Source organism: Pan paniscus, chromosome 7 (genome assembly GCF_029289425.2).
Source record: "Pan paniscus chromosome 7, NHGRI_mPanPan1-v2.0_pri, whole genome shotgun sequence".
Lineage (NCBI taxonomy): Eukaryota > Metazoa > Chordata > Mammalia > Primates > Hominidae > Pan > Pan paniscus.
Window position 1 is genome coordinate 22,237,167 of NC_073256.2, and position 12,569 is coordinate 22,249,735.

General features: G+C 48.2%; 2 protein-coding genes across 2 annotated transcripts in view; both read left to right on the plus strand.

Moving 5' to 3' along the window:
* The window catches only part of LOC106634351 (uncharacterized), a 133,784-nt gene that overhangs the window by 37,127 nt on the left and 84,088 nt on the right, over positions 1 to 12,569 (plus strand). The window lies entirely within an intron of this gene.
* Positions 2,812 to 5,635, plus strand: LOC117978163 (defensin beta 136). The gene has a single exon (XM_063606540.1). It carries the CDS (start codon positions 5,418 to 5,420, stop codon positions 5,589 to 5,591), a length of 174 nt encoding a protein of 57 aa, XP_063462610.1. The 5' UTR covers positions 2,812 to 5,417; the 3' UTR covers positions 5,592 to 5,635.

The following is a 12,569-nucleotide window of genomic DNA, read 5'->3' on the forward strand; positions in this document are numbered from 1 at the left end:
CTTGTTGAATTCATTCCTTTTTATGACTCTTTGACTTTTGATTCTAAAATTTATATATGCAATCTCAGTTCCTCTTTTAAACTTCCGAACTGTCTACTTGGCTGCTCCACCTAGACATCCTACAGGAAGCTCAAACTCAACCTATCCAAAACATTACTAATTGTTTTCTCATCCTTCCTCCCAAAACCTCTGGTGTTTCCAGTGAACTTCAGCACTGAACCCACAAACTTAAATCAGAAACCTGGAAATTATCCTAACTACCTTTCTCTTTCTAAATTCCACAGATATTAAAAATCAAGTATTTATTTATTTTATTTCTTATTGCTCTTGAGATGAACATTCTCCTTTTTACACTACTGCCAATACTCTTACTTTACTTCTCACTTGATCTTGGAGTCATAAAGCCTTGTCATGGGTCTCCATGACTTTGATTTTACAACACCATAAACCCATATTAAAACAAGTGTGGACTTGATTCCCCCAGCTTAAACTCCTAAGCACAGCATTAAAATACCCTTAGTGACATTATGCTAAGTGAAATAAGTCAAGCACAGAAAGACAAATACTGCATAATCTTACTTATATGTGGAATCTAGAAAAGTCAAACTCAGAAGCAGGGAGAAGAATGGCGGTTACCAGAGGCTAGGGCCAGGAGTGCAGAGAGGGGAGACGTTGGTCAAAGGGTACAAAGTTTCATTTTGTCAAGACGCCTGAGTAAAGACATGGGACACTCTCCCTCTCCAGAAAAAAAGAACCAAAATTGTGAATTACACCTAGGATAGAACATCTATGAGAAAACTCCAGAGTTCAACAGAGAAGTCACAGGAAACACTGGAGCCATAGAAGGAGCAGGATGTGGGTTGGCTAGGAGCCTGGAATGGCTCCCATTTGCTGGGAAAAGGTAAATGAGAGCCTCTCAGGGGTTCACATCTCCATCTCAGACTACTGTAACCCTAGCAACACGAGGGCTTTTTTCCCACGTGGGCCCTGAGATTAGCGTGGGTGGTGATCAGGATACCTCTCAAGGGCATTGCTCCACACAGGGAAGTCATGTTGAGTTATACACATCCCCTGAGATCTAAGTGGCTGCAGCACAGTGCTAGTGCAAGCGCCCAGCCTCCACCAGACTGAATCCTGTCCTGGGAACCAACAGGCCCCACATCTCCACAGAGGAGAACCCCCATTGATATCCCCTGACGTCCACCCAGATGGCTGCAGTGGCTCAGCACTGGCTGAACCCAGTGATGCTACAGAGTCCTCAGCACTTTAGCCCAAGTGGAGTACTACTCCCTGGGGAAAGGATGGTGCAGTGCACCCAGGAGACTCTCGCGGGGACAAAGGGAGCCCTACTGTGAGCTTTCCAGAGCCTGACAGCTCCCGTCTGGGACTGTAAGAAGCAACCCTGCCCCCCCCAGTAGAATGACATCTATGCTTGGGCTCACCCCCTAGGCCACTGCAGCAGCTGCTGGTCCCGCCAGGAGTCAAAACAAGTTGGTCTGAGAGCTGCCTCTCTGGATCTGTGCCCTCACTAGCAGTACAGCCCCTGTGCTCCAGCCCATACACAGAAGGTGGGGTCTCTTCCTTCACTCCCATGCACAACACTACAGCTGCTGCTGCTGCTACTGGCAGCCAATGCGAGTGAACCCAGGAGCTGCTTGTCTGGGTCTGTGAATAGCAACCACTCCCTGACCAGTAGCAAGGCCTTTGTGCTTGAGCTCACACGCAGAAGGCAGGATCCCTCCGCTGCCCTGAACAACACTGCAGCCAGGAGCTGAAGCAAGCACTACTCAGAGCCTGAGAATTTTCTGCTTAGGGCTGTGATCACCAACCTCATCCCTATCAGAAGCACATCCTCTGTGCTTTCGTTTGTGTTCCGAATACAGGCTCCCTCCCCATATACACCATGGCAGCTACTGCTACTGCTGGAAATGAAGTGTGAACTCCCAGAGCCTGAGAGTTCCTTGCAAGGGACAGTTGAGAGCAACCTTACCCATACCAGCAGCAGGATTGCTGTGCTCTAGCACAACCTCTGAGGTCAGGCTCTCCACTCACCACCACAGATCGCTCAGCCCCACCTACTACAGGCTACACTCCTGCATGCCACCAAAGCCTTGACGTCATGCCCCCAGATACTGAGCGCCCCATCTGAAGACTAGGAATTACCCGATCCATTCCACCATCTCTGGTCCTTGTACACTCCTCCTAGGGACCTGAAGATGGGCCCACCTAGCCTGCTGCCAACACCACCAACCACAGCCACCCACATGTGTTGCCTAGGAGCCTAGAGACTAGCCTGCCAAGCCCATCATAGCCACCACTAACATTAGGAAGTGCACCTGGGAGCCTGAGTGTTATCCTGCACCACTGCTACCCTCACTCACACCATTCATGCTGCCCAGGGACCTGAGAACCTACCCACTCATCCAGCCCTCCACTGCCACTGCCAGTACCAAGAAATCTGCCTGGAGTTCACCCACCTGGACCTGCTAACACTGGTGCCCACATACACCATCCAGTGACCCAAGGTCAAGTATGCATTGTCTGTCATTATCACTACAAGGGCTTGAGGACTGGCCAACCTGGCATCCCTATCCCCAGCAAAGCCTCACCATGGCTTCCATTAGCAACTGCAGCCAAGCCACTGAGGAAATTACAGATACCACTGATGCTATTCACAGCCAAAGAGATTCATGGGATGGGGAGACAGGTCCTTGGGATTTTACTGTTTTCTAGGAAGCAGAATCTTTTCCAACTTTATTTCATGTAAAGTGTTCATTACAGCATGAATACAAGATGTATTCAATCCACAAATACAACAGCCCACAGGCATTCAGGAGGTTGTACATCACAAAAGAGAAAAATCAAGACTAACAGCATAATGAACTGTTGTTTGGGGGAATTTGACCATCTGATTCTAAAATCTGTATGGAAATGAAAAGAACCAAAAATAGCCAAGACACTCACACACACAGAAAAGATAAGTGAGAAGATTTGGCTCTGTTGGAGACAGACTCATAGATAGATAGATAGATAGATAGATAGATGATAGATAGATAGATCTTATTTAAAAGTTTATTAACTTATTATGAAGCTATAGTAGTAAGACAGCATGGCATTAGTGCAAGTATAGACAAATAGAACAATAGAACAGATTAAGGTTCCCAGCATCAGACTCACGCATATGTGGAACCTGATTTAAAACAAAGGTGGCACAGCTAGACAGTAGAGAAACAACAATCTTTTCAATAATTTTTGGTCTTGAAACAATTGGTTTTCCATAGGGGAAAAGAAAACTAAATAGGACCCCTAATTTACACCATACACAGAAATCATCACAGGTGGTTATAGAGCTAAATGAGAAAGAAAAATAATAAAGAAAAAAGAAAGATAATATAGGAAATAGTTTTATGACCTGGGAGTAGGGAAAGATTAGTAAGCAAGAACCAGAAAATTAAGAATATGTGTGCTTACTGTATTGGCTGGGTGGGGTGGCTCATGCCTGTCATCCCAGCACTTTGGAAGGCTGAGGCAAGTGGATCCCCTGAGGTCAGGAGTTCCAGACCAGCCTGGCCAACATGGCAAAACCCCATCTCTACTAAAAATACAAAAATTAGCCAGGCGTGGTGGTGGGCACCTGTAGTCCCAGCTACTTCGGAGGCTGAGGCAGGAGAATCGTTTGAACCCAGGAGGTGGAGGTTGCAGTAAGCCGAGTTTGGGCCATTGCACTCCACCCTGGGTGATGAGCAAGACTGTCTCAAAAAACAATAATAATAATAATATTGAGTACCTACTGTATGGCAGTGTGCATGCAAAGCATTTTATAAGCTGTATCTCATTTCATCCTGAAAAAAAACCACGCAAAACATTCCAATGCACTTTTTGAGGAGATCTTGAGGCTGAGATGCTAAATAATGCATCTGAGGGTGTAGGCCTGCAAAGCAGAGTGTAGCCAGGAACGCCATGCTCCACTGACACACCACACACAGCCCTGTGGTCGTTGGCTGCCTGCGTAAAAGCCTGCCTTCAGGGTCAGAACAAAATCAAAGTTAGTGTCATCTTCACTCTCCGACATCCCTCATCACCCCAAGAGGGACAGGCCTAAGGGCCCTTCTCCAGGGCTGAGTCTCTGTCATTCCAGAGAAGCCCAGTCTGGCTCCACTCTGGACACTGTGCGTCCAACCTTGAACACAGCACTGAACCGACTCTTCTAAGGGAGAGTTTCACCTCCTCAACTCCAAAAAAGAAATCTCTCCTAGAACCTTCAGAGTCCCCTAATCCTAGCCAACATTTCATACCAGCCATTTGGAGAACAAAGTCCATCAGTGAACTTTTCCAGGACTTTTTTTTTTTTTGCAGTATCTGCCTTCAGCCAGGTAAATAAGTCAGCCGCTAGACAAGGAAGCTGTCCCTTCTCCACTAGTTCTGAGCCCATACCTTCTCTTGGCCAGGCCACTGGTTGACAACTTGAGAGACTCCGTGTGTTGGAACTGTCTTTCCAGGCTTAAATTCAGCCTGTGTTTCATAACACCCTTTCTCTGTGCTCCTGAGCTTTCAGTGGTGCTCCAGAGGAAAGGAGAGACAGAGCAGATATTTTCACTGCCATGTTTATATCAAAGTACATTTGAAGGCAGAGGGAAAGTGCTCAGGCTTAGGCATGGGGATCCTGGTCTTTTCTCCTGTTCTGCTATCAGGAAACGTGACAGCCTTAGCTGAGTCTCTTGTTTTCCCGCGGTTTGTAGAAAAGGAGGTAGCACTGAAAGGCCAGGGCCTTTTCTTCCTCGAATTCTGCAGAACCCTGTGATCTCCTCAGTCTGCCCCTCCAGGAAGAGTGAGGCCAGGGTCCAGCCCCACTCAGCCCAGCCTGGCTCTATAAAGGAGCCTCCCAGGCAGCCACCACTGGGAGTTCCAACTCTGTGCCCTCTTCGGCCATGAACCTCTGTCTTTCTTCATTACTCTTCTTCCTGGTGATCTTACTGCCTTCAGGTAAGACAGTGGGCATGGGTCTGAACATAAAAGTGGGTGTTCCCAAATATTGAGATGCTTAAAAAACCCTCTAACTATAAGCCCAGCAACAGGACACCAATATCAGATGGGCCAGCATGTTAGGGGCATGGTGAGCGGACCCCAGCTCCTGCCCTGCTCTGCTGTTGCTGCAGCTGGAAGATCTGCCAGGGCACCGGGGAGGGGGGTGGATGTCATTGTGCACACAGATCGTGCAGCCACCCAGATTCCTATCTCCCCTCCAATGCCTCTGGCTACCCTGAGCTTTATCTGCCTTGCTGAGTTGTGATAAGAGGTGAGGTAAATCACAACGAACAAGCCATCCACCAGGAGGTGATGGCAAGCCTAGGATTTCTCCCAGCCTCATTAAGATTGATTTTTCTTTTCTGTGGTCTCTCCCCGCTTCAGGAAAAGGTATGTTTGGGAATGATGGAGTCAAAGTTCGCACCTGCACTAGCCAGAAAGCCGTATGTTTCTTCGGGTGTCCGCCAGGATACAGGTGGATTGCGTTCTGCCACAATATTCTGTCTTGCTGTAAAAATATGACACGTTTTCAACCCCTGCAAGCCAAAGATCCATGGGTTCATTAAAAGGATATGTGAATGGCTCAAAGTACTAAGCTCCTCATCTGTGTGTCAGGATCTTAGAGCTCGTAAGTGAGCCGTGCACAGAAATGAGGACCACATTCTGACAATTTACTGGCAAAATTCCAGAAACATTTTGTAAAGGCAGCACGGCCATGAAATGCATCCCCTGTTATTTTTCCTACCCTCCCATCTCCAATCACTCATTCCTCTTTCAAATTCAAATTCAGGCCAGGCGCAGCGGCTCACGCCTGCCCACCTGTAATCCCAACACTTTGGGAGGCTAAGGTGAGCAGATCACTTGAGGTCAGGAGTTTGTGACCAGCCTGGCCAACATGGTGAAACCTCATCTCTACTAAAAATACAAAAATCTGCCGGGTGTGGTGGGTGCATGTAATCCTAGCTACTCAGGAGGCTGAGGCAGGAGAATTGCTTGAACCCGGGAGACGGAGGTTGCATTGAGAAGAGATCACGACACTGCACTCCAGCCTGGACAACAGAGTGAGATTCCGCCTCAAAAAATAATAATAATAATTCAAATTCTATTGATTAATACAAGTTCACAGGCCCAAGGGATGATATATTCTGGCCATAGAAACAAAAGCTAACCACACACCAGTCACACATTTGAGTAGTTTACATCTATTAGGGAACTTACTCCACACAATAAAATCTACAATTTCTCCCATTTTGCAGATGAAGAATATTTTCCAAGGTCACACGACAAGAGTTAGTCCCAGGTTTAAATCCACAGAGTCTGCACGCAGTGTCTTGAGTGTAAAGTTGCACCACCTCTCCGTTAGTAAGCATGGGAATCAAGCTAGATTGTGGTTCCAATGAGGAGGCAAGAATCCAACTAGACCCCCCTAATGGCAAGACCCTCAGTGCTCATCCTGTGGTTTAAAGCCATCATGCTTCTGGTTGCCAAGTTGCTTTCATGGCTCTGTACTCAGTGGCTTTCATGAGTCACGATCGGTGTCACCCTAAAATCCCACACACCGAACATGCTTCTTTCACCACTGCGGTGATACACTGGACCATACACCCATTCCAAACCTGCAGCTGTCTGAAGGCAGCACTGTCCAACAGCACGTCCTCACCCTCCACTCCAGGGTTCCCACCTGGAGGCAGAGGCCTCGGGTCTGCATTGAGACCCTCCTCATTCTCTACTAAGAAAAGAGAAGGGTAGCTGAGTTTCGGATCTCCCTTCTCCACAAACGTGCCTGGCAGGCACACTCTGAAAGTCTGCACCGAATGCTAAGCAGGGGTGAGCCGAATGCTCAGAGCCCAGCCTCAACATCAATCACCCAAATTCCAGCAAACAAGAAATATCAGAGATCATCATGGTGCACGAGGCGAGCCTCCGAGGGTATCATGCTTCAGCTGATCGCTTCGGGTCTGTGAGTGTGTCTACAGTGGTCCTGTGGCATCAGACCACCTGCACGTGCTCATTTCAAACCAACCCCTTATCAAAAAAAAAAAAAAAAAACAGGGAAGGACATTGCAAAAGTTCACAAAACAATATCAATGCAATGAAATTAACATAAAAATAGAAAATAAAAGAGAAAACTGGGCGAAGGGAAAAAGCAGATATTCTTTCACCAGATGTCAAAAGGATCTAATGCTCAAAAAAGCCAAAAACTCCAACCCTTTTCTTGCAGTTTCTAAGGCCATGGTCACTCCAGCCTGGTGGAGATGCTGCTCTAAGTTTGACAGTGGGGTGCAGAAAAGACACAACTCTCTCCAGCAGCATTCAGAGAGGACTGAAACATTTACAATTACTTTTGCTGAAAACCCACACAAGAAACAAGAATACTAAATTATCACACACAAACAGCATAATGTATTGATCCTGTAGCCCACTGGGTGTGGACTTTGAGTCAGTGGGCAGCGTCTCTGAGGGGGCCACAGGTGTCAATCTCACTCTCCAAGTCCCAGGGCAGCCATGAGGAGGGTCCACAATTTAGGCTTAGAGACCTATATCCCCAGAAATTTTACTGGGGTGAATGACAGAATCACATGGGTGCCATTGAGATATCAGTTCGTCCCGGTGCAGCAAACTGTTTCAGGGCCATGATTGGACAGAACAGCCCTGCAGAGCCCCCTTGCTTTATGGGCACGTCTCACATCTATTCTGTGGGGGTAAGATGTATTCCCAGTACACTCTCTGTATGCTTAAGACATCCAGAGTTAATGTCTGTTACTTGAAACCAAGAAATCTGGCCAGGTGTGGTGGCTCATGCCTGTAATCCCAGCACTTTGGGAAGCCGAGTTTGGGAAGTTTCAACATGGTGAAACTTCATCTCTACAAAAATACAAAAACTAGCTGGGCTGGTCTCGAACTCCTGACCTCAGGTGATCCATCCACCTCGACCTTCCAAAGTGCTGGGATTACAGGTAGACACACCGCAACTGGCCAAATCACATATTTTCAAAAGTACTCAGCTGTCAAATAATAATCACTGAGGACTCCCCATCCTGTGTCTGTCAAGTTACATTAAAGGGTTCAGATCTGGAGCCACAGCACTTTTCCAAAAGCCAGCATCTCTGCCTTTCAAGATCCACGTATGCAGAAGCTCAGTTTTGTTCAACAAACGTCAGACTCCTCTTACTACCCAGTTCCTGATTTTGCATCTCAAGAACTCCAAAAACCATGCTGGAAACAACCATTTTTAGTGGAATGAGCAAGTGGGAGGAGAGGAGTGAAAAGGAGAGGGCGCTGTTGTATTATTGCCTCTGTGGAGCCCTTCTAGAAACCAGTTCAAGTTCTCCCTCTGGTCATTGGTCTGGAAGTGAGGGGACCTGAGAAGAGCAATCAACTTCTGCACAACAGAACCAGGTCGTGTTGTGTCCCCCGAGATCATTATGATGTCCACCATCACTGAGATGGTGTCAGACCCTAAGAAAGGAAGGATTCTGTTAGCAAGACTAGCTGTGCCTACCATTGGATGTTCAGAGATCCCGAATAAGAGCAGAGGTCTCATCAGTTTCCTGAAATTGGCCTTTGGCAGGGAGCACATGTCTCCCATCTCCACGATAACCACCCACTGTGCTGGGCTCATGCCCAGACATCCCAGCAGATGGGACTGAGCATGGCATGGCTGGTGGGTCACAGGCAGACCCTGAGGTTCAGGCCTGGCCTATTGGAAAGTATGGTCAGCCACAGCGGTATAGAAGCTAAAATCCCTGCCTTCTTTCCCCCGACCATCGAGCAATAGTGAGCTCCACCTATCGGATCCAGGTGGTGTGTTATCCCCACAAAATCTAGGTGGAAGCCTCTGCTGCTCAGGCCTTCTCCGCTAGCACCAGCAGAGAGCTTCTGACCCGATCAGGCAGGAAATCCTGGAGTCAACCTGTTGGGACAATAGTGCCTTCTTTATCTGCTCATGCTTTGGTTTGGGCACACGGACAGCTTTTTTCTCAAATTATGAGATGTCCCAGCTCTTCTTAGCCCAGTCATCTGCTTCTGAGGACAAAAGCAATTCCATCGCACAGAGTTGATGGGAGTAGCAGTTCCTTAAGCTCCCTCCGAAAGATACCTGTTTGCTTCATATTGCAGCATATTTCACAAGCCGTGTCAACCCTCACAGTTAGGGCTTTAAGCAGGCAATGCCAATGGCCACATGCTGAAGGGACAATGACAGTATTCTAGACCTCAGTTATGGCTTCTTTTTTTTATTATTTGAGATGGAGTCTCTCTCTGTCGCCAGGCTGCAGTGCAGTGGTGCGATCTTGGCTCACTGCACCCTCCATCTCCCAGGTTCAAGCAATTTTCCTGCCTCAGCCTCCTGAGTAGCTGGGACTACGGGCAAGGGCTACCACGCCCAACTAATTTTTTTGTATTTTTAGTAGAGAAGGGGTTTCACTGTGTTGGCCAGGCTGGTCTTGAGCCCCTGACCTCATGTGATCCACCAGCCTCGACCTCCCAAAGTGCTGGGATTACAGGCATGAGCCACTGCGCCCAGCCTACGTCATGGCTTCTTAACTCAGGCTGGAGCCAGGACGAGTGTGCAATACAGGAGCAATTGACTGTGAGCATGAGGTGTTCAGACGGATTCCTCGCCCTGATTCCTGAGGTTGTATGTAAGGAAGTCTTCCAATCTTATTCTCTAAAATTGGAGCAAATTGGCCGGGCGCGGTGGCTCACGCCTGTAATCCCAGCACTTTGGGAGGCCGAGGTGGGCAGATCACGAGGTCAGGAAATCGAGACCTTCCTGGCTAACACAGTGAAACCCCATCTCTACTAAAAATACAAAAAATTAGCCAGGTGTGGTGGCGGGCACCTGTAGTCCCAGCTATTCCGGAGGTTGAGACAGAGAATGGCGTGAACCCGGGAGGCGGAGCTTGCAGTGAGCCGAGATCACACCACTGCACTCCATCCAGCCTGGGCGACAGAGCGAGACTCTGACTCAATTAAAAAAAAAAAAAATGGAGCAAATTGGCTGGGTGCAGTGGTTCATGCCTGTAACTTTGGGAGGCCAAGGCGGGCAGATCACGAGGTCAGGAGTTCAAGACCAGCCTGGCGAATATGATGAAATTCCATCTCTACTAAAAATACAAAAATTAGCCGGCGTGGTGGCAGGTGCCTGTAATCCCAGCTACTTGGGATGCTGAAGCAGGAGAATCGCTTGAACCCAGGAAGCAGAGGTTGCAGTGAGCCGAGATGGCACTACTGCACTCTAGCCTGGGTGACAAAGCAAGACTCCGTCTCGAAAAAAAAATATTGAAGCAGATTACTCAACTAATTGCCAACCCATCAGGGGACCTGATAGTGTAAAATCTTTCATAACTAAAGTACAGGTGTAAAAACTAACATTCAGAGCAGGCAAGACATTTTCCCAGGACCACACAACTCATCAGTGTGCAAAACTGGGATTCAAACACAGATCTAGCCACTCCCTTTCTGCTTCCTGATCTGTAACATGAAGCCTCAGTCTCTCTCAGAGCACTGCTGGAACAGGAAGGGGAAGAGGTGAACTGCAACTTTCTGGAGATGTGGAGTCAGGTTAGAAAAGCATGGGTCAGGATGTCAGGAGAAATTCTCCCTTCAAACCAGACCATGAGGCAGGGATCCTTAAGCTCATAGCCTGGGACTTTGACAGGACCTGACAGGTTGAACCTCGTCTGAGAAATTCCCTTCCCAGTATCTGGGCAGATCTCTAGCTTCTGTCTGGTTTCCCCCAGAGGTTAGCACTGCTCAGCTCTGCTCAACTGGGGAGCTAGACAAGAGAGGAACTGAGAAGGAGAAGCTGCAGAAGAAACTGACCTTTCTTTCAACTGCCCTGGAGTTAGCTCACTCCCAGAGGGATAAAAGACCTTGAATCAAAGTCTTGGGCTGCATTTGATGGTGCTTTTCCTCCCACAACCTCAGGGGCAAGCTGACTCCCGGGTTCCTGGCCGGCTCCAACCTGAGTCCTGACAGGTGCATCCTGTATCTTGATGGCCTTCAATGGGCCTGGAAAAGGGCAGAAGGAGTACAAATGTTGCTGGTGTCTCAGGTCTGTTTCACAGACCAAAACCTCCCTGGAGTAGGGAAAGGCATTTATTGGATTTGGCAGAATATCGAAAGCCTTACACCCTCTCCGTGTACACTCACGAGGCCCTGTCATCTGCAGCTGCAGCTGGGCCTCCTGACACTGAGCAGGTGTTCTGTGTAGAATGCGCCCTTCACACACACCAGAAATCAGTGGCTTTCTGACTTTACAAGCAGATGTCTTGTGGGCTTGGTAACCACAACCTAAATGGCTTCTAGGGAATGCAGCCAAATCAAGTTTCTGAACTTCTATTTGCTGGGTTTTTTTTCATCTCAAATGCTAAGAACTGTGAGCCAGGCCCAAATATAAAAGCCCCTTGGGGCTGAGTGCAATGGTTCATGCCTGCAATCCCAGCACTTTGGAACTCCAAAGTGGGGCGGGTTGCTTGAGCACAGGCGTTTAAGGCCAGCCTGGGCAACATGGCGAAACCCCGTATCTACAAAAAATACAAAACTTAGCCAGGTGTGGTGGCTCGCACCGGTACTCCCAGCTACTCAGGAGGCTGAGGTGGGGGGATCACTTGAGCCTAGGGAGACTGAGGCTGCAGTGAACCATGATCGCACCACTGTGCACAGCCTGGGTGAGACACCAAGACCCTGTCCCAAAAATTAAAATTTAAAAAGCCCCTCAGGAGACCCAGCCTAATATTACTGAAGGTACTTGTGCTTTTCTTCACCTTTGCTCTAGGGGAATCTAAAATCCCTCCCAGTTCTGCAATTCCCGGCTGTGGGCTCAGAAGCCTTAGTTATTCTGGAAGCAGCAAGAGGTTCATTTTAGGACAAAATCTATTCTTCTCTCAATGTCTTTCAAAGGAAAATGGAAAGTAATGCAATGCTCCACATCTTCATTGAGGAAGAACATGATGTTTCCCCTTCGTTTCTCTAAAGGAAATGCTGCTTAGGCAAGTGTCTAAGCCATGAAGATCCCTCACCCTCATTCTCGCTCTCCTTCTTAGTCCTCTCTGTCTCACGTAAAGCAGACTCTTTGGAGGATACACAGAGTAATTACAAATAAATACTGGGTTGTGCTGGCCCAGGGTATGCTGACTTTCTGCTCAGCCCATGGCAAACCACCATGGCTAAGAACTCGTTCTCCATACCCCTCTACCCACTTAGCCGAGGCAGCATCCTGACCTGTGCCTGCAGGACACCTGGTGTGGGATTCAAGAAATATCCGATGACAGAGTGCATGAGAGGCAGTAGGGACAGGGCAGGCAGGGAGCACATGCTGCTCCCAGGGCCGCTGGCTGCCTGTCCTGGGAACAGGGGCCTGGGATGCCACCCAAATGTCATCCATGGGCGCAGGACCATGGGCTGGTTGTGAGTGGGCTTTAGTATTGAACAGCTGGATCTCAAACCTGATTCTTCCTGAGCCACTGATTAGCTGGATGGTTATGAACGAGTCATTTAACCTCTGTCAGCTTCAATGTGCTCTTCCCTAAGACAGGGAT

What these genes read in the sequence shown, in the direction of transcription:
- LOC117978163 (XM_063606540.1), top strand. Translation starts at nt 5,418, where the DNA reads ATGTTTGGGAATGATGGAGTCAAAGTTCGCACCTGCACTAGCCAGAAA.